The sequence below is a fragment of the Nothobranchius furzeri genome, chromosome 12 (assembly GCF_043380555.1).
Source record: "Nothobranchius furzeri strain GRZ-AD chromosome 12, NfurGRZ-RIMD1, whole genome shotgun sequence".
Classification (NCBI taxonomy): Eukaryota; Metazoa; Chordata; class Actinopteri; order Cyprinodontiformes; family Nothobranchiidae; genus Nothobranchius; species Nothobranchius furzeri.
The window spans coordinates 69,732,164-69,752,916 of NC_091752.1; the positions used below are offsets into that span (position 1 = coordinate 69,732,164).

A 20,753-nucleotide genomic window follows, 5' to 3' on the forward strand; every position below is an offset into this window, starting at 1 on the left:
AGAGGTGCTACAATGGTGCTAAAGTCTTTGATAAATCGACGGTAAAAGTTGCAGAAACCCAGAAAACTCTGCAGTTGCTTCAGGCTGGTTGGTAGGGGCCAGTCCTTCACCGCCTGGACTTTCTGAGGGTCCATAGTTAGACCTTGGTCCGAAATCAGGTAGCCCAGGAATGAAACGGACCGCTGGTGGAAGGAGCACTTTTCGGGCTTACAGAAAAGGTTGTTGTCCAGGAGCCGGGTCAGGACAGCGCGAACATGGTGGTGGTGTTCGGCCTCTGACTTGGAGTAGATCAGAATGTCATCCAGGTAGGCAAACACCCACCGTCCCAACATGTCACGGAGGACATCATTGATGAAGCGTTGGAAAACAGCGGGGCTATTGCACAGTCCGAAGGGCATCACCTGGTACTCCCAGTGACCGGTGGGGGTGATGAACGCCGTTTTCCACTCATCTCCAGCTTTGATACGGATCAGGTTGTAGGCGCTCCGGAGGTCCAACTTGGTGAAAATCCGCGCCTGGGAGATGGCATCCAGGGCGGACGTGAGGAGCGGCAGAGGATGGCGATCTCTGACTGTGATCTTGTTCAGTCCTCTGTAATCTATACAGGGGCGGAGATCACCCTCCTTTTTCCTCACAAAGAAGAAGCCTGCGGCACCTGGGGACGACGAGGGTCGGATGAAACCCTGCTGGAGGGCCTGGTCAATATATTCCTCCATGGCCCTGGACTCGGCGGGAGAGAGAGAAAAAAGGCGCCCCCGGGGTGGACTGGTTCCTGGTTTCAGCTTGATTTCCATGTCGTACGGGGGGTGAGGCGGCAGTGTGGTGGCGCGCCGCTTGTCGAACACCGCAGCCAGGTCCCGGTAGGGCAGTGGCAGATTGGGCGGTGTTGGGCCAGGGTCACCGGTCGGGCAGTCTGGCATGGATGGAGGAGGAGAGAGGTGGGCCTGGCACTGGGTCCCCCATTCCAAAAGGCGAACCTGGGACCAGGAAATCCGGGGGTCATGGAGACGGAGCCAGGGAAATCCCAGGATTAGAGGAGAGGAGGGAGCACATATGATCAGGAACTGGAGGGTCTCTCTGTGGCCTTGGACAATCATCTGGAGTGGCTGGGTTCGGTTTTGGACCGGATAGGGTTGGAGGGGCCTACCGTCCACCGAGGTCACTGGCACAACTCTCTCCAAGGGGGTCATGGGGATCCGTAGGCGCTTAGCCAGATCCATGTCCATAAAATTGTCAGCAGCCCCCTAGTCCACCAGCGCGTGCATCTGGAGTGAGGCCTCACCATGAAGGAGGGTAACATGAAGAAGGAGTCTATTTGAAGAGGCGGGGGCTGAAGGTAACCCAGGCTGAGCGACCCCGATACTCAGTGGGTTCCTTCGTTTCCCAAACGTAATGGACAATTCAGGCGTCTGTGGTGGGAGGAGCCACAATAGGCACAGAGACCCTCGCGCCACCATCGCTGTCTCTCCTCTGGAGGAAGGTGGCCTAATTGCATGGGCTCATCAGTAGAAGCGGGTCCGAGAGCAGGAGTGGGGGAGCGAGGAAGAGGTCCAGGCGCCCTGGATGGGCGAGTGAAGGGCTTGGGCCGAACCAGAACCCGCTGATCCATGCGCAGCGCCAGATCCACCACTTCATCCAGGTTCTGGGGCAGCTCCTTTCCAGCCATCTCATCCCGGATGTAGGTTGCCAGTCCCTCCAAGAAGACGGCTCGAAGGGCAGAGTCATCCCACCGTAGCTTGGCGGAGATGGTGCGGAACTCCGACGCATATACGCACACAGAGCGCTCCTTCTGGCGGAGTTTTAGGAGTCGTGCCTCTGCCCCCATTTCGCTGCTGGGTGGAACAAACATCTTTCTGAGGGCAGCCACGAATGCAGCGTAGTCATTGCAGGCCGGTGATTTGGAATTATAGAGCGCAGCGGCCCACTCTGCAGCGCGTCCGGTGAGTAGGGAGGTGAGCTGTGCCACTCGAGAGCGCGCAGTGGGGAAGCGTCCTGGGTGGCACTCGAACTGCATCTCGAGGGTAGCGAGCAGACCGTCTGGACTCCCCGTCTCTCCATTCCACTTCTCCGAGAGACTGAAGTGTGGCTGTCCCGTCGGGGGAGTGAGGGCTTGCAGGTGGAGAGCATGAACCTGCTGCTGGAGTGCCGTGACGGCAGTAGACAACTGCATGGAGAGATCGGTCTGGGAGTTCAGTCTGGTGTTAAGCCGGTCGACCTGGGCGTGGAGCTGAACGTTCTCGTTCACCAGTTGCTCCATCTCTCTCTTCACCTGCTCGAACTCCGCTGGATTAATGGACTCAGTCATCCTGTCAGACTCGAAGACTGGGTTCGGGAGTAAGAGCTTTTATTACACATATGGTTGGCTGAAAGCGGTGCTGGAAAGGCTGACGGATGAGGTCTGATGAGGAAAGGTGGAGGTTTAGCTGTAGTAGCTTTGGAATACTCTGATCATGGATCACGGTGGAACGATGACTGAGTGAAGAGCCGGTGTGGCGTCTTCCATATATAGACATGGATTGACGCAGGTGCAACATGGAGGGAATCCCCGCGAGGGGCATGCTGGGTAATGTGGTCCAAGACTGAAGCCGGTCAGCTGGGAGAGCCCGGCCTGGGGGCTTGGACTCTGACACTTTCTTTCAGAGGGAGAACACGTTCTGGGTGAAACGTTGGTTTTGCAGCTAACTGATGGTTTCTTAGAGAGAACAACATCGGACACAATCTGTGTTCTACCTCACCGTTCAGACGACCCTCTGTGTGGATCTGGAGGTCTGGAGGATGTTGTTAGCCTCGGGGGTACTCAGGTCCGGCAGATGACCAAGGGTACCGACTTTCTCTGGTCCTAGAGTTGCCGTGAGGTGCACAGGTAGATGTGGCTTTGCATCTGGGCAGATTCTCAAGGAATCTCGTAGTGTCAGCTGGTTATAGGTGCGTTTATTCAGAGCTATTCTATCTGCGTGACAGAACGCTTAGTGAGGAGTCAGGCGGCCGACCCTTCTCCTCTGGGATACTCTCGTTGCCACGAAGAAGTATCAGCTTGGTTCAAGAACTGAACTTAAGCTGTGGAGCTTTGGTTTTAACAAAACCTCAGAACATGCCCTCTCAGAGACAGGAAGCATGACTATGGAAGACATGTGAGGCAGTTACCTTGAAGTGAGTCCTGCTTGAGGTGTAAACACGTGCAAAAGACCTTCTGGTTACTGAACACACATTACTGATTATCATAAATAATTATTATTATTAACCAAAGAATAATAAGTAATTTCATTGGTTAAAAATACATTTATAATGAACCATGATGATCATTTATGATGATAATAGTTAACCTTATAATAAAAGAGTTTATAAATTATTTGATTAGAGTTGAAGGTCCTTCATCTCGTGATGGAACAGCAAACAGATAAACAGTCAGATTGAAGACGGTGTTATTTAGACTATTCGGCTCCTGGTGGTTTAATCTGTGGATGGAAGTTACAGCTCGACCCAGCTGTGACCCAGCTGGAAAGAGTGAACTTTGCCCCACAAAATGAGGCCATTCATGATGCTACACGTGTGACCATCAAGAACAAAGTAGAAATTCAGTGAAAGAAAGCAAATTGACTATATATTAATTTGGTACAAGTGTGAACCTAGAGCCCCACGACTGTTATTATTTTAGGTACGGAGAGTGATCACGCTAGATCAAACAATGGGCTGAGACAATGTCTTCCTCCAAACTTGAGTTTATTTACACACAATGCATAAAACAAGTTCTTCTGTTACAACCTCAACCAGGTCTGGGATCCTGGGATGGCTAACACAGGTACGTGAGTGCAAAAAATAAAAAATAGGGAGGAGTACACCAAATCATATTTGACAAAACAAACATTTTATCAACAAAAAGTGTCCCTCGTCGTCGTCGTTTTCCTCCGCTTATCCGGGTCCGGGTCGTGGGGGCAGCATCCCAACTAGGGAGCTCCAGACCGTCCTCTCCCCGGCCACCTCCACCAGCTCCTCCGGCAGGACCCCAAGGCGTTCCCGGACCAGATTGGAGATGTAACCTCTCCAACGTGTCCTGGGTCGACCCGGGGGCCTCCTGCCGGCAGGACATGTCCGTAACACCTCCCGAGGGAGGCGTCCAGGAGGCATCCTGACCAGATGCCCAAACCACCTCAACTGACTCCTTGCGAGCCGGAGGAGCAGCGGTTCTACTCCGAGTCCCTCCCGAATGTCCGAGCTCCTCGCCCTATCTCTAAGGCTGAGCCCGGCCACCCTACGGAGGAAACTCATTTTGGCCGCTTGTATCCGCGATCTCGTTCTTTCGGTCATTACCCAAAGCTCATGACCATAGGTGAGGATTGGGACGTAGATCGACCGGTAAATCGAGAGCCTGGCTTTCTGGCTCAGCTCCCTCTTCACAACGACAGATCGGCTCAGCGTCCGCATCACTGCAGATGCCGAACCAATCCACCTGTCGATCTCCCGATCCCTCCTACCCTCACTCGTGAACAAGACCCTAAGATACTTAAACTCCTCCACTTGAGGTTGGACCTCTCTCCCGACCCGGAGTTGGCAAGCCACCCTTTTCCAGTCGAGAACCAAAAAGCGTCCCTACGGGAGATAAACGACAACACAAAATAGAAGAAGACTCATTAAGACAAAAATGATATTCCAGAAATGTTCTGAGTAATATGGCCCTTTAACACTCGACCTTAACATGCACGTATCTGTGCGAATACTGGGGATTCACCCAGAGTATGTATATATATATATACATATATATAAGATAGATAGATAGAATATAATAATAAGCTATGTATTTTTAGATGTAAGCCTACCATTAAAGGTGTTATCTATGAAAGATTAAATGCTTTGTGTAGTGAAATAACAGGATTTTCTGGGCCAAACCCATCCTATTTCACAGGCACATCTCTGGCGTTTATAACAAATCAAACATTTTGAAAATCAGTTGAAAATTGAGCAAGTTAGAGTTATTTAAATATTACATGCACCATACACCCCAATGCCAAGAAAGGGCACAAGCATCTGGCTGCAGACATAAGCTGGCGTCTACCGGAAATGACGTAACCAGAAAAACACAATAATACCTAGCTGCAGATGCAGCCCCGACAAACCACGCCCCTCCAAAACACGCCTCTATGTACAAACCACGCCCCCATGTGCCTGTTGAGCTCCACCGAGCTCCCCTGGTGGTCAGAAAAGGGAAATATCTCAATAACGGCAGCCCTCCCAGCGGGCGGGGAGAACTTAAACCTGGGTCGGATCCAGGGTGCAGCACCCTGCCTCAGGCTCCAGCAGAGGAGATTGGGGTTTGATTCATATCAAACGCCTTTCAATGCGAACAATACAATTGAAAGAATACGTTTATACAGAAATAGTAACAATGTAATTAAACAGGACTCCAGGTTTAAACATGAATGTATGGATATTTTTTTTCTTGCATACACACTTTTTGGCCATCCCCAGTGGGATTATAAAATCAGAGTACAGTACAAATCAGAGACCTGTCATCTACAGAAATACTCAGATGACTCTGCAGTTGTCGGGTGTATCAGAGATGGACAGGAAGCTGAGTACAGAGAGCTGGTGGAGCGCTTTGTGGCATGGTGTGGAAACAATCATCTGACCTTGAACGTGAACAAAACAAAGGAGATGATTTTAGACTTCAGAAGAAACAGGGTGGAGTCAAACACTGTTTCCATCATGGAAGAAGAAGTGGAGGTGGCTGAGGAATACAAATACCTTGGAGTTCACCTGGACAACAGACTGGACTGGAGAAAGAACAGCGAAGCTGTTTACAAGAAGGGACACAGCAGACTGCGCTTCTTGAGGACGCTTAGGTCCTTCAATGTCTGTAGCAAGATGCTGCAGATCTTCTACAAGTCTGTTGTTGAGAGTGTAATCTCTTCCGCCATCGTCTGTTGGGGTAGCAGCATCAGAAGCAGGGACCTGAAAAGGCTCAACAGCCTAATAAAAAAGGCTGGTTCTGTTCTGGGGACGACTGTGGAACCACTGGAGGAGATCATGCAAAGAAGGATTCTCCAGAGAATCAAGAAAATGATGGACAACCCTGAGCATTCTCTTCACAAGACTGTCCGACAACGGAAGAGTGTCTTCAGTCAGAGGCTTCTTCAGTTTGGCTGCAACACTGACCGCTACTGGAGATCCTTCCTGCCAACAGCCATTGTAATATACAACAACTCTTTGATGACTTGATTATTATTATTATTTTGAGCTAATACAGCAATCAGTTTCCCTCTGGGATTAATAAAGTATTTTTGAATTGAATTGAATTGAAAACACAGATACAGTAGCGGTTTTAGGCACGGGCAGACAGGGCAGTTGCCCGGGGCGGCATTTTTTCATGACACAAAAGGGGCGCACAAGCGCGGAGTAAAAAAAAAAAAAAGGAAATCTGCGCCGCACCGAGGTTTTCTATTATCTGTCATATGACAGTGTCTGGATTGGAAACAGCAAGTTGGCGCCCCCTGCAGTTGCAGGCGCTCCTGCTGACTGAGAACGTTCACGTGCTCCGTGTGTCTATGAAGAACAGGAAGGGGAGGGGTTCGGCGGGGGAATTCACCTCTGCGTCTTTCCCAGATGAAATGAGCGTGCAGGGGCTGAATCAACTGTATTAACATGGCTAAAGTCAATCACATCTTAACGTTCTTCCATATTTCATTCATAATATCATAAACACAGGCCTATCATTCTTTCAGGTTTCTCTGAATTGTGTGAAATGGCCGAATAAAAAAAGGAAAAACAAAACGATTTTGTGGTCACCCCCCCATCAAGGTCAAATAGTTTAGTCCTGACTAAAGGAAACTTACTGAGTCAGGAGCCAAACAGAAGAGATGAACATAAAAAGGCTAAAACCACCAGGTGCCCGATTCAGGGGGAAAAAAAGAAAAAAGAGCAGAAAGATAAAGGTATGTAGCTCTCATGATGCATGTTTTCAATTTTTTGAACCAGTTAACTGGGATTTTAACTGTTAAATGCGGTCAACTAATTGCTAACAGAGCTAATAGGGCTGAAATATTTAAACGAATATTCAAATGGTTTGAAAAAAGTCCTTGAATCGTTTTTTACTGATTCAAACTAGGATTTGTTAAATGCTCGCTGCAGCCTGTGGCCCGCCTGAACAACAACAAACACATGTTGATCATGTTCACATAATAATAAATGAAACCACTCTACAAGCAGAAGAAAACACCCCAGTCACCACTAACTATCCTGTTTATTTATTGCAGATGGCTGCACTGATTATTTTTTACATGATTTGTTCTGTAAAAGTTGGCATTTTTGGTAGTCTACAGTTTTTTATGTCAGTTTAAATTACAATTTCAGAGGCAATTCTAAAATATTATGGATCATGAGATCTATTGGAGATCTACCCCAACTTTTGGACTGCTCTGCCAGTCACTGTGGCTCAAGCTGAGAGGAGCTTTTCAAAACTTGATCAAGTCATACCTGAGGTCAGCTATGTTTCAGGGGCGGCTCACTAACCTGGCTCTGATTAGTATCAATCACTCATTAGGGGAGCAGATTTCATGTGATGACATTATTGATGATGTTGCATCAAGGTTAGGTTTTAATTTTAGTTTGTGTTTTCTGTTCTAAGTGCAATGCTGTAGTGATTATCTTTAGTTTGTTATGTGTGAAATATTTTTGCTATTTAGAATATTTATTATCTATTATGTTCATATATTCTTAATATTTAGTTATTGTTTGTTTTTGTATATTTGATTCTATATATTTTGATACAGTATATAATGTATAGTGCTTTACATTCTGACAACTTCATAGTAATTAATGTAAATATGTGCAACTTAGAAAAATGAATGTTCAATAGTCGTTCTAATAAAACATGCCTGTTTGTAGAAAACATGCGTGTGTTCATGCAGGTGGGGTGGTGTGGTGGTGGTGGTGGTGGTGGTGGGGGGGGGGGGTTGGGGGGGGGCGCTCAAAGGGGGCCTCGCCCGGGGAGTAATTCGATGTAGAACCGCCACTGCACAGATACCACCAACAAATAATCAGTTGCCGGACAATAGGCACAACATACCTATGCTTACTTAAGTTAGCAGGTGAGTAATGTATGTGCAAGTGTTTATTTTAAATGCAATAAAATAAAATATCAGAAAAAGTAATTAGTGGTAATCGTTTTAATTAACCCCTTAAGCCCACTAGCCTCCTTATTTGGGAGCACGCCTCCTACAGCAACATTTAACTTTCAACCATTTGTTATTACAGGCACTAACAGTGGGTCTAAGTCAATACGAGTGAGTAGTTAATATTTATGTTACTATTTATGATTTTTTATTGCTTCTTTACAGTGAAAAGCTGCTGATGTGTAATTTTTAGGCATATTTACGTGTGTATTTATGTATTTCATATATTCTGTTAACAGGAATAATTGCTGGCCCTTTGACACAAAATGTATTGATTTAGAAATTACTAAAATATTTTGAATTAAGTATACAATTCACAAGACTAGTAAACTGATATTGACCATTCACTAATCTTTCAAAAATATGCTGTAAACACAAAAGCAGAAAAGTTTTGCTTTAGAAAAAAAGTTCAGACAAATGAAACAACCAGCAGCAACTTTTATTGGCCTTACAAATACCTTCCAAAAAAATGTCAACACAATACTACAGCCTCTTCAAAAATTCAGATGAGTCCAGAGCTTTTCTGAGTTTCTCCGTGTATATGAGCAGTTCCATGGCATAGGACATCAGCTGCCTCTCACTAATGAGACAGATAAATAGCAATTAGTAAAAATGACATTGACACCTAGAGGCTGTCATAAACAATGTGAAAACAATACATATAGGCATTAGCACTGTTCTTGTGTTTGTAGAATACCTCCAGTCATACTGCAGCCCACTGCCGTACATTTCTGTGGCTTTGTCCGTCAACATTCATGGACAGCTGAAAGTGCATGGATGGTTGCCTGAGTAATGAGGTGAACAAAAGGACATCTTTCATGTAGACATTAGTCTGTCATGTTGCAGGTAACAAGATATTAACCATGAGTTATAGACTGACAACAGTAATGCTACAAAATATTTTCATGTGATACATAAACATTTTCAGAACGTACCTCTGGCAGAAGCACATCCATCATGAATGCCACTTGATTGTGACATCTGGTTGTCTGTGCTTCAACCAGGCTTGTCAAGAAGCCCATCACTCTGTCCAGCTGCTCATCCTCCTCAAAGAAAATGTCCACCCTGCCCTTTGATGAAGCCCAGGTGGATGACACTTTTCCTGCGATGATTGCCTGTAAATAGAGATATTTTTGGAGGATGCTCAAAGTAAATGTCCAAACACTAGGTTAGCAGAAAATGATTCACTTAAATAATTCATGAGTCATGTTTTGACTGAAATTAGTCACAGTGTGCAAATTTAATTATAAATTTAAAACTCACTTCCAGATGTAGCAGTGGGCCTTTATCCTGAGTGATAAATGATATAAGAAGATCACTGCTGACTCTTCTTTGGTCTTCAGCTTGCTGAGCCCTTTCCTAAAATTAGATCAGAAACCATTTAGATGCTGAACAGAATTATTCTGGTTAAGCAGATTAAATAAGAGAAGTTGTTTCTTGGTCCTTTGCATGTCCTTACCACAAGCCTGTCGTAAGACACGTCTTTACTCCGGATCCCAACATCTCTGGTTGTGGTGACCACGTTGTGTTGGTCCATGCCGTCATTGTCCTTAATCAAGACACACAAAAACACGACTTCATGCACAGCAGTTAAAATTAATTTTATTTTGTTGTCATGCAATAATCTTCACTCATATTCACCTGCTCTCTGGGTGGAAAGCTGTAAGGTGTCTTAAAATACACACGGTCGGTGTCCTGTGTACTCAGAGGAAAGCAAATGATTGTATCAGTTTGTTTTACTGTTATCCAAAGAGGATTGACATTTGCACTTATTATACCACCACCATTGAAAGTTGACAACATATCAAACTTTCTGCTTTTTAAAATCAACAAATCAACCAAAACACATTGGAAAAGCTAAATACAACAACTGATAATTGTGGGACTGCTGCCGTCTCAGAATCATTCCATCCCTGAAAGTGGTGACCTATTTTCAAACAGGCAGGAGTAAGGTCTTCACTGACCATGGTGCTGCTTTCATGTTTTCTTTTTCTTTTTATCCTGAATACGAAACGTTACCGTCAGACAGAGGTGGAAAGAGTACTAAAATGTCCTACTTAAGTACGAGTACCAATACTTTGATCATTTTTTACTCAATTACAAGTAAAAGTACTTGCCTAAATTTTTACTCAAGTAAAAGTAAAAAGTATCGTAAACAAAATGTACTCAAAGTAAAAGTTACTTAGTTACATTTTTGTCAGCGTAAGGATGGCTACATCTAAGTAGTGCTAAATCACAACGCCAGTTCACAATTCGCTCGTGGGTGCGCGCTCAAACATGCACAGCTTGAAGGAGGGATTTCTATCCAATCAGTGAGAACAGGACGAGCACATTGATTGGACGAGGTTTTTCTACAATTGTTTCAATTGTGATTCAAATTATTCTTTATTTTGAGGAAAAATAATATTTTTAGATGCCATCAGTATGTGAGCTATCTCAATGTTTTCATGACAAAACTCTAACATGAGACTGTGCTCTAACCTGTCACATAACAAGCCAAATGCAGTCAAACATTTCAGATGGACCGTATGACAGCTGCTAACGTTGGCCCTGCCCTGCTTTACCTCCACATTACAGTTCCTTTATTCGTGTCCATCCTAGAGCTCCTCTCTGACCTTCATGCTTATTTAGAGCAGCTGATTTAGTTAGTGTTCATCCTTGGTAGTGGGTTCACTCACTCATTTAACCCTTCACCACTGAAATCAGTTTGTTCATTCCAATCCTCCTAAATAATCCTCCAATCATCCGACTGGAATCCTTAAGGGTCCCGTAACATCCATCCTGTCAGAACAGGCCTTGGGAGCCCAGGTGTTACTAGAACTAACGGTGTCTCCTCACCAGCGTGAGCCTCCAATCTGTGAAGGTTGGACTCCAAACATGAACTTTAAATTCATGCATTTATCTCCTCTTGTAATTCTTTAACATGTTTTAAAAGGCTTGTGTCATGATAAGTTACACCTCCCAGACCAAAGATAAGATAAAACATTATCGTAGACACTATTAAGACGTCATTATTTATGAAATATAAGTTATTTTCCTTTTCCTGAGCCATTACTTCAGCCAAGATATAAGATGCATGGATTTGACGAAACCACGCTGTCTCATGCAGTTCTATATGTGTAACACACACACACACACATGCACCCATGCACATGCACACGCAAGCGCGTGCGCACTCACACACTGCAGCATGTTAGAATCATTTGAATGACTAATTTAACTACACTGAACTGCTTTTGTAATAATTTAATCTCTTATTCTGGAGTAAACTAAAGAAACAAGCTAAATCATCACATATCTGTGGCATCAAGGAGCATCTTCTGAGTTCAAACACAGGGATGGAGCACAATGTTTACACCTGAACAGTATCAGGATGTTTTAACTCACAGAGGCCTGCAGGTCTTCTGTTTTATGAGCAAAGCGCTGAGAATCTGCTTGTTATGAGCACTTAACGTTATTTTGCCGCTGCCGTGCGGAGCGGTAGGGAAACACATTTCAAACACGGAACCGAGTCCGGCTACCGAACCGAGCAGAATTCTGATGACGTCACACCGGTGCGCGAAGGTGCGGGATCCAACCCACAGGAGAGGAGGGAGAGAGGAGGTGAACAGCGAGTTGAGGAACTGAACTGATGTCTTTGAGCAAAAGTGTACACCCCCACACCCCCCACGGTTTAGACGTGGCGCTCATGCAGGTGTCTCTTTCCGTTCCAACGCTGCTACACGTAATATTTTTAATTTATTAAGCCTATAATTATTTTTACTCAGTAACGGATATGATTTAAAATGTAGCGTGTTACGTCCTGGCTATGCTAGGAAGGTAAGGAGGTAACATAAACCCATGACCAGATGGAATGGGAGGAGTACATGCATTTAATAAAGAAAATCAGCGGATAAATAAACTTACAATATACAGATAAATACTAACAGAGACAAACCTTACCAAACAAACAGGGCATTCACAATATTAACTTGAAGCTCTCATAGCTGTGAATATACCAGACAAAAAAAAAACACAGGCTCAGAAGGACTTCAACTGAAAGAGGCAATAGCATTTACTATCCCTAAATCCAACCAGAGAAGCTTTAACTCTACACAAACCACCTTTAGGTCTAACCAAGCTTCTAAACAACAATATCTCACTAGTAATCCTTCACAGTAGTTTAACAGCACAAAGTCCCAACAAAGCTGACCAAGTGGGGGAAACAGCACACCATCAGCTGCTCCCCAACTGTAGGCAGATCAGGAAGTATCTTATATGCCACCCAGCAGCTGATTTCTGGATGATTCCCAGCTTGTCCCAGGTGATGGGTGGTAGAACCAGGAACAAAGCCAATTGAATCCCCTGGCTGCAGGCTGAAGAATCTTGAGAGCTGGGCTGTACACTCAGATAAAAACAAAACAAGTACAGCAACTTTTCTAGAGGCATGAAACCAGGGATCGTATCATAGCGAATTACAATTCTTTTTTTTTTAAACTCATTCAAATAAAAGTAAAAGTACAGCTTTTAAAAACGACTTAAAAAGTATAAATATACAAAAAAGCTACTCAATTACAGTAATGTGAGTAAATGTAATTCGTTACTTTCCACCTCTGCCGTCAGACTAATATTTATTGGATGCTATACACGCAACTACTTGTCAAAAAACCTATAATACATGTAAATGTTGACATGTAAAAATATATCTGAATGGATTTTAAGGGAATTTTTTGTTACATGTTTTAACAAATTTTACACGTCTGAGCGCGACAATTTTCGGCCTACCACATTGCCGTCGTGAGTTTGCTGCTTATTAGATGAGGAGTCATAAACGGTCAAATAAATAGCCTATAGTTAAGTTTATTTTGGCCAAAAGGCTTGCATGTAGCCCATTAAAAACGATATAAAAAATATTTTGCGTCCATGACGTCTTCCCCCACTGCCAATAATGCTTAATTTTATATAAAAGTGTTTCAGAAAAAAATCACTAATGCGCTATCTATCAAACTATGTCTTAAACGTTCAAATTTAAAGTAAAAATCTTCGCAAGTTGTAAAAATATAAACCTGTCTTTACCATGGCTGCATGGTGGCGCAGTGGTTAGCACTGTTGCCTCGCAACACGAAGGTCGCAGGTTCGATACTCGGCTGTGGCCTTTCTGCGTGGAGTTGCGTGTTCTCCCCATGCATGCGTGGGTTTCCTCCGGGTACTCCGGTTTCCCCCACAGATCACAACATGCCCTATAGGTTAAAAAAAATAAAATAAATTGTAAGTCGCTTTGGGTAAGAGCGTCTGCTAAGCACATAAACATAAACATAAACCTGAACTGTCATCTCCATCTGTTGCAACACGCATGCGAGTTCTCTTGTCTTCGAACATGCAGGCGTCTTTTGTACTGTAAGGAAAGTAGCAGTGGGCAGCACGGGCAGAATATCTGGCCCTCCAGTCAGAACCCGAAAACACCACCAGTAGGCAAAATTTATAAAAGGATATGCTTTATTATACAATATGCTAAAACACCATAATAGAACCCAATAATAAAACAGTATACTAAAACACTGAGGCCAAAGTCTCCATTCCTAAATTCAGCTGTCCAGCATAAACACACAAGCAGCGGTACTTAGCTGTCACGGATGGTGTGACCCCTCTCCCCGGGGTCTGAGCTTCCAGCACCGTCCAACGCCCCGGGATGTAGCTTGCGAGGACGGCGGGTAAATCCGCAAAGTAAATCCACTGCCAGAGTCCGTAGCGGCAGATGTCGGCGTGGTCTTGGCATCACCTAAGCCCAGCCCTTGCTGTCTAAAGAAGGCGACCAGCCTTCCCTCCTGACGCTGGAACTCGAAACACCTGTTTAGCTATCTTCGTCGCCGGCAGCCCTAACAACTGCGAATGACCCCACCCCCCAAAGTCCGATGCCACAATGACAGGTCGACCACGCACACCTCTCAGTAGGCCTGCCACCTTTTTATCCTCCCTGGCCTCGTTATGGATAACGAGGACCAGCTGATGTCCAATCACCACACCCTCTGAGCCCGGCAGCTTACGTCTTCTGTCCATCACACTCTCCCCCTCTTTGTCCTGAAGGACTCGCCCTCGAGTCCTAGATTTCCACCTGATAATCCTTATACCAAGCAGGGGGCCTCCTCTGACGAACCACGCGTTGCTCCACAGCTCTAGGTTTCTCTACCGTCCCAGGGATACGTCCTCCCGATCCTCCTCCAATCGCACCCCCTCGAGCAGCCTCTCCCTGCAATGGGGCAGGGTTGCTTGAATCACCGGAGCCCCTCGTCCCCGAAACCGTTGAGCACTCCTGCTGATGTCCTCCCAGGTGGAATCCGACTGATGAACCACCCGCTGTTTCGCAGCTCCACGTCCATCAACCTCCCCAGGGAGACGTCCTTCCGGTCCTCCTGCAGCAGCACCCCCTCGAGCAGCCTCTCCATGCAATGGGGCCGGGTCACGTGCGCCGCCAGACCTGCTCATCTCTGCAGACCAATGATGAATCCTGCTGGTATCCTCCCAGGTGGCATCATGCTGACGCAGACTCTGCCTCGCTCGCTCTCGGGACCCCACAGCCAGCGGTGCTGCAACTGCTGAAAGAGAAGTGCACGGCTTAAGTCGGTTGAAATGAATCACCTTCTCAGGACCCCCCTCAACGGGTATAAGCCTGTATAGCACATCTGTCAGTCGCTCAAGAACCCTAAACGGTCCTTTATATCGTCTCTGCAGCTTGGGACACACCCCTCGCCTCCTCAGCTTATTTCGGACCCACACCAATTCACCTTCTGAGTAGAACTGGCAGGTGGCCCTAAAATCATAGGCCCTATTTTGTTGCGCCGCGGCTCTGCTCTGATGGCGTTTCACCGCCTCTACCACCGTAGTTAAGGTTTCCTGCAAACCTGTCACATACTCATCTACTGAGGGAAAGAGTTCTCCCTGATCCAGGCCCAACATAACATCAACAGGCAGTACGATCTCCCGCCCGAACAGAACCTTATAAGGTGTGACAGATGTGCTAGCATGAACACTACTTCTATAAGCCAACATTACTTCTTACTTCATCTGACAGCCACCCATGTCCACATAGTGTACGAAAAGATGTATCATACAGTTTATATGGACCAACCAGGGCTTCTATTTGGCCAGAGTCTTTCAAAGACCAAAGTTTAAGTACTGCAAAAAAAAAAAAGGTAAATATATAAATAAATATTTTAATGCTTAGCAAAGTACAACCGACATTTTTTAGGAACAATGGGAATTTGTGAGCAGTAGCAGGCAGTAAACAAACATGCAGTGAACGAACATGCAAATAACTGACCAACCGGTCTGAACCAATGGCCAACAGGGCCAAAAACTTTTTTTGGTTTGCGGTACTACTGCACCTTGCCGCTGCAATGTTTTCTGGGACATCATGGGAGGGGGCGAAGGAGATGTCTTGAAAGGGAGTGAGGGCGGAGTCTTGGGACGGGGTGAGGGAGATGTGCAAAGAGGGGGTGAGGGAGTTGTCTTGGAATGGGGCGAGGGAGACATGCTCAGAGGGGGTGAGGGAGATGTCTTGGGAGGGGGTGAAGGAACCCTCCAGGGAGAGAGCGAGGGAGACATGTTTGAAGGGGGTGAGGGTGATGTCTCAGGAGGGGGCGAGGGAGATATTGTGTGAGGGTGTGAGGGAGACATCCTGGGAGGGGGCAAGGGAGACAACTTGGAAAAGGGAGGAATCACCTTGCCGGAGTGCTGATTTTGAGTTTTCCCCACCAGATGGGTTTTGCCCACGTACTTAATAACTGACTCCCTCTCTTGCTTCTCACTTGATTCAAGTTTTTGAATTTTTGTTGGTGGTTCATCTGGCCCAGCTTCCTTGTGTCCCACATTGCCTCTTTTGTAGGGCTTTAGGTGAGTGATGTTGTGCTTTGTTTTCAAGTGTTTCCCTGTCATAGTTGTCAGCACAGCAGTCTTGCCCAAGAGTTGCTGGATTGTGTATGGGCCAGAATAGTCACGCTCCATCCTGGCTCCTTTTCTACTTCTTTTTCTTACATTGTACAACAGCACCTCATCCCCTTATTTGAATGTAAAATGTTTGTATTTTTTGTTTGCCCTATTTGCATATGCTTCCTTCATTTTCTGTTGAGCCACTTCCACATTTTCTTTTACCTTCTCATTTCGGTCCTTTTGTACTTTTTCTTGCTCATTTACATATTCGCTGTATTCCATTGGAAGGATAATAGATGACAGCTACATTGCAAAAACAGATCATGTTTTTGCAATACAAATGTTACACATTTAGACACTGTTATAAAAACATTACTGTTAAAAGATTCTATGTCTGAAAACTATTACAAGTATTTACAAAATCAGCGTGTATATTAATATGTTAGTACAAAGGAAGATTCCAACATAACTCATGACAGGCAGACTCTTTTCGGCATTTCAACGGGAAGCACATGGGAACCTTGCCTCTCTTCCATACATTAGGTAGAATGGTGAGAATTTTGTTGTGGTGTGCATTTTGGACCTCAGTGAAAACAAAGTGGCATCTAGATACAGATCCCAATCATCCTGCCTTTCATTAACAACTTTTCTGAGGGCCCTAGAAAAAAGAGTTTCATGCTTCAATAAGAAATACTTGAATTTCAATACATCTGTGAAATATTTATTCTCATTTTCTAGAGTCACAAAGCCATAGATGAATGAATACATGCAAATTATTTTAACTCAGTGAAGTCTGAGACCTAACTTTACAAATACAGGACATGTTAAGCTGTGGCAAGGTGGTGAAACAAGGGCCCGGGCGAGATTCGATTCCCAGTCTCCCGGGTGAGAGTCATGCCAGTCAGCCAAACGGATCTCCCTTTGGCTGACTGGTTAGCATGCATGACTCACCCGGGAGACTGGGAATCGAATCCCGCCCGGGCCCTTGTTTCACCACCTTGCTTCAAAGCAATTGTCAAAAGAAGTTAAAACAAGACACTGCTGTAATTGTTTTCTCACCGTTTAATGTTGTCATTTGTTTTTTCATCCAATCCATTAGTCTGCGGGTGATATGCTGCTGTCACACTCCTCTCAACTGAAAGGAGCTCACATAGTTTGCTGTTGATCTAAAAGAACAATGAGGCACATTATAATTAGTTATTTTACAGATTTGACTTTTAGGCCAAATAAAAATTTATATTAAACATAACTTACTTGATTCACAAACTATCGCCCTTGGTCTGTAAGAATGCGCAGAGGACAGCCATGCCGATAAAAAATCGTGCATAAAGTTTGGGAGACTTCCTCTGCAGACTTGGTTTTCAGAGGGAAAGCCTCCACCCACTTTGAAAAATAATCTGGCTGTCAATATGTACTTGTAGCCAGAAGGGGTCTGGGGAAGCGGACCTGTCAGATCCATTCCGACCAGCTCCAGATACCTGTTGGTGATAGATTAAATGTTTATGAACAGAAGTAACAGAGAAGTAATAAACTAACAGAATTACAATGGACAGTCACCTTGATGCAATCCAGTGTTTCGACTACCTTCAGTGGAGGTCCAACTCTTTGGCAATGGTCACATTCAGAGCTAGAAAATGTATTTTGTTTTATGAAATTTATAAATATTGTATATTAGAGATTGCTAACAATGAGGTAACGTACCCATTTCTCAATGTCTGCAGTCATACCATGCCAATAAAATTTAGAACACAATGATTTGCGAGTTTTCACAATGCCACTGTGTCCTCCCATTTTTGAAGAATGGATTTCCCTAAAGTTGGTCCAAGCCTCCTCTTTTGATTTAATGGCTTTTCGCCTAGGCAAAGGTCCAAAGAATAGACGCCCAGCTTTATTGAAAGAATTTACACATTAGTCATATGGCGTATTATCAGAAAATGTGGTGTATGCTTAAATCTTAACAACTTACCATGAATGCTGAATTTAGAGGCATATTTCCTTAGGGTTTGCCTTTGTCCTTTGGTGTAGTGCAGCGGATAGGAACCCTTGGTAAGGAGATTAAATATCTCATCCCATCTGCTTTCCATTTTACTGTAAAAAATGTAAACAAGGAAGTAATTTGAAAATTAAACCTTCTGATTTAAAAAATAATAATTATACAGTCAATTATGTTCATATACACTCAATACAACCGCATGTTGAGGAAGTAAATTATTATAAATATGACGAGGCAGCATTCAAACAATTTTTTACTTCTAAAATGTTTCTTATCTAAAGACTGAAGACATTTATTTGCCATTTGCACACGGATCAACAGTCCCTGCACATTGGAATTCAGTGTTGTATGTGCACATAGTCCATGGAAGGAAGTGTTATTCCTATGATCCTCTCTGCAGACTTTATGACTCTTTGTAGAGCTTTCCTCTCTGTCTGTGTGGTATTTCCATACTTATACCATTCTTATCTGTGTGCTTCCTAACAAAATTATGATTTATGGGTAGATACATAAAAGAAATATGGTTTTTAACATGTTTCACTTTAACAGAGACAAATCTTTTTATGTGTTGGTTTACGTCTAGATTTTTTTCTGCTTCCTGGTTTGTAATTTTGAATCACATTCCTGCATTTTTAAACAAGCAGCAAAATAGTTTAAGTAAGCAGAAAAAAAGTATAAAAAACTCACTAACACAGTAGTCAGACATGTTCAAATAAAACTAGTCAATTATTTCTAGTCAAAAACAAAACTTTTTCAGGAGGAACACGGAATTAGAAACGTGTTCATATTATATGAATCTATTAAAATAGCCCCTTTCGTCTTTAAAATGCTTACTTTAATTTCCTCACGGACTGTATAATTGTTGGTCTTGTATTGTTTTTTTTTACTTCTTGTTACTATTAGTATGTTTCATAGCCGATTACATGACGTTCAGGCATCAAAGTTTAGTTGTTTCATCAGCGATTACATTACGTGCAGAAATTGGCAGTCAAAAGAATGCACTGCACACTGAAAACTGTGACTAAAGTGCAAAATATATCAATTAATGTGTTAATATTAAAGAATATAAATGAATTACTTACATTTTACTCGTAGTTTCACTTTTTCGCCGATCTTTTCCAGTGCTTATGCTCATCTGACGCCTCTGTAGAACGTGCCGGAGTTGTCGAGTAATGAGCATGCGCGCACATGCGCATTATCTGCAAGTATGCTCCTCTGACAAGTATGGTGTTCTGATACAACACCTCGGCTCCCGTCGTTCACTTCAAAGAGCCGGCTATTAGAGGCGCTTCGTTCGCAACCGACACATCACTATTGTTTTGAACGGTTCAACTTTGGAAGCCATCGAGACACGACCTAGAAGCTGTGCTGTTCTGAGATAACTCGGTGGACTTGGTGAGTTTTGGTAGTCAGTAGTCGGTAGTACAGTCAGTAACGTAGTTGGATCTGGAACATTTACCGTCTTTAGTGAGTGGAGCAGTTCACTTGGTGAGTGGACACCGTTTCTTTGTGAGGGAAAGCACGCTAGCGGCCTAATGGAGTTAGCATTATGCTATCGCTAAATCGCGAGTGGGGTTTTCCCTGTTTAAAATCAACAAACTATTTTATTACCGTTAAATAGTTTTAATAAAGAGATCCATAGAACAGGCGCGCGCACATGCTGGATTTAGTGAGCCACCAGACAGAACTAAACAGGAGAAACCGTTGTTAGTATTTTTGTAGAGCATCCATCTTCTATTTAGTCTGTAGCTGGAAGAACAGAAGAGAACTCTGTGAACTCTGGTGAGCAAAGGTCCTCTTTTCCAGACTGGATCTGTCCTCAGCTGATCAGAACCAAAGCGTTGGATCTTTAATCTCCTGCGTTGTTCTGAAGCAGCATCTTAATCAGCTCTCCTGCTTTGTTTCTATTGCAGCTGTTAGCTAAACACGGCTAAAGAAAACCTGCTACCACTTCAGGATCATCCATCAGCTGGGACTGATTCATCGTGTGTTCTTCACCACCTGGACCTGGACAGCATGGACACAGGTAGGGCTGCCACCTTTCAGATATGTAAATAAGTAAATGAGTTGGAGAAGTGGTTTTTCTCTTAGACAGCTGTGTTATTCACACAGGTGTGAAACATCTGTAAACGCCACATCTGGTGCAGGAAAATGGCTGAACAGGGAGTGGGGACACACTTTGCCTTCTGCGGTTGTAAGTGATAATAATAATAATAATAATAATAATAATAATAATAATAATAATACATTAAACTTGTCTAGGGCTTTTTAGGTCAGTCAGGCTTCACAAAAAATGCAATAAACACATAATAAAACAACATGAAACATAGTAAACAGACTGGGGGATGCTGGGTTGATCTTAAGAGAAGGCCAATTTAAAGAAGTGGGTTTTAAGCAGTGACTTAAAAGTAGAAAGAGAGACGGCGTTCCTGATGTTTAGTGGGAGAGAGTTCCAAAGTGTGGGGCAGCGGCTGCAAAGGCTCGATCCCCCATGGTGCCATGTTTTGTTCTGAAAGGGGAAAGGAGGTTGGAGTCAGCAGAACGGAGGTGCCGGGAAGGAGAATGGCGATGGACTGATTATCTTTTTGATTTAAAAGTTGTGAAACTATTCAGTTTATCCGTGCTGCAATAAATGGTCTGCAGCGCTAAAGACAAAAACAAAATGCTTACTACAGCCTCCACATGTGACT

The 20,753-nt window shown here is 44.1% G+C and overlaps 2 protein-coding genes across 8 annotated transcripts in view; one reads left to right on the plus strand and one right to left on the minus strand.

The window, feature by feature from the left end:
- Window positions 1–8,583: 8,583 nt before the first annotated feature.
- Window positions 8,584–14,354, minus strand: LOC139062210 (PWWP domain-containing DNA repair factor 3A-like). Of its 2 annotated transcripts, none has more exons than XM_070542999.1 (7): window positions 13,221–14,354; window positions 9,807–9,860; window positions 9,625–9,714; window positions 9,429–9,524; window positions 9,101–9,280; window positions 8,863–8,928; window positions 8,584–8,745 (listed from the first exon to the last, which is right to left on the minus strand). In XM_070542999.1, exons 1-6 carry the CDS (start codon window positions 13,221–13,223, stop codon window positions 8,869–8,871), a joined length of 483 nt encoding a protein of 160 aa, XP_070399100.1. In that variant the 5' UTR covers window positions 13,224–14,354; the 3' UTR covers window positions 8,584–8,745; window positions 8,863–8,868. The 2 variants fall into 2 exon arrangements, with proteins under 2 accessions (XP_070399100.1, XP_070399101.1); XM_070543000.1 differs by having other exon boundaries at window positions 8,863–8,950.
- A 5,079-nt stretch (window positions 14,355–19,433) lies between these two features.
- The window catches only part of LOC129161194 (oocyte zinc finger protein XlCOF6-like), a 92,104-nt gene continuing 90,784 nt past the window's right edge, over window positions 19,434–20,753 (plus strand). For 4 of the 6 annotated variants that reach the window (XM_070542920.1, XM_070542913.1, XM_070542915.1 and 1 more), the window contains exon 1: window positions 20,191–20,257. The gene's annotated coding sequence lies outside the window, so the exon portion shown is untranslated. Of the gene's footprint in view, window positions 19,459–19,976; window positions 20,090–20,175; window positions 20,258–20,753 lie in introns of those variants that run through there. The other 2 variants (XM_070542914.1, XM_070542917.1) reach the window with 1 other exon arrangement.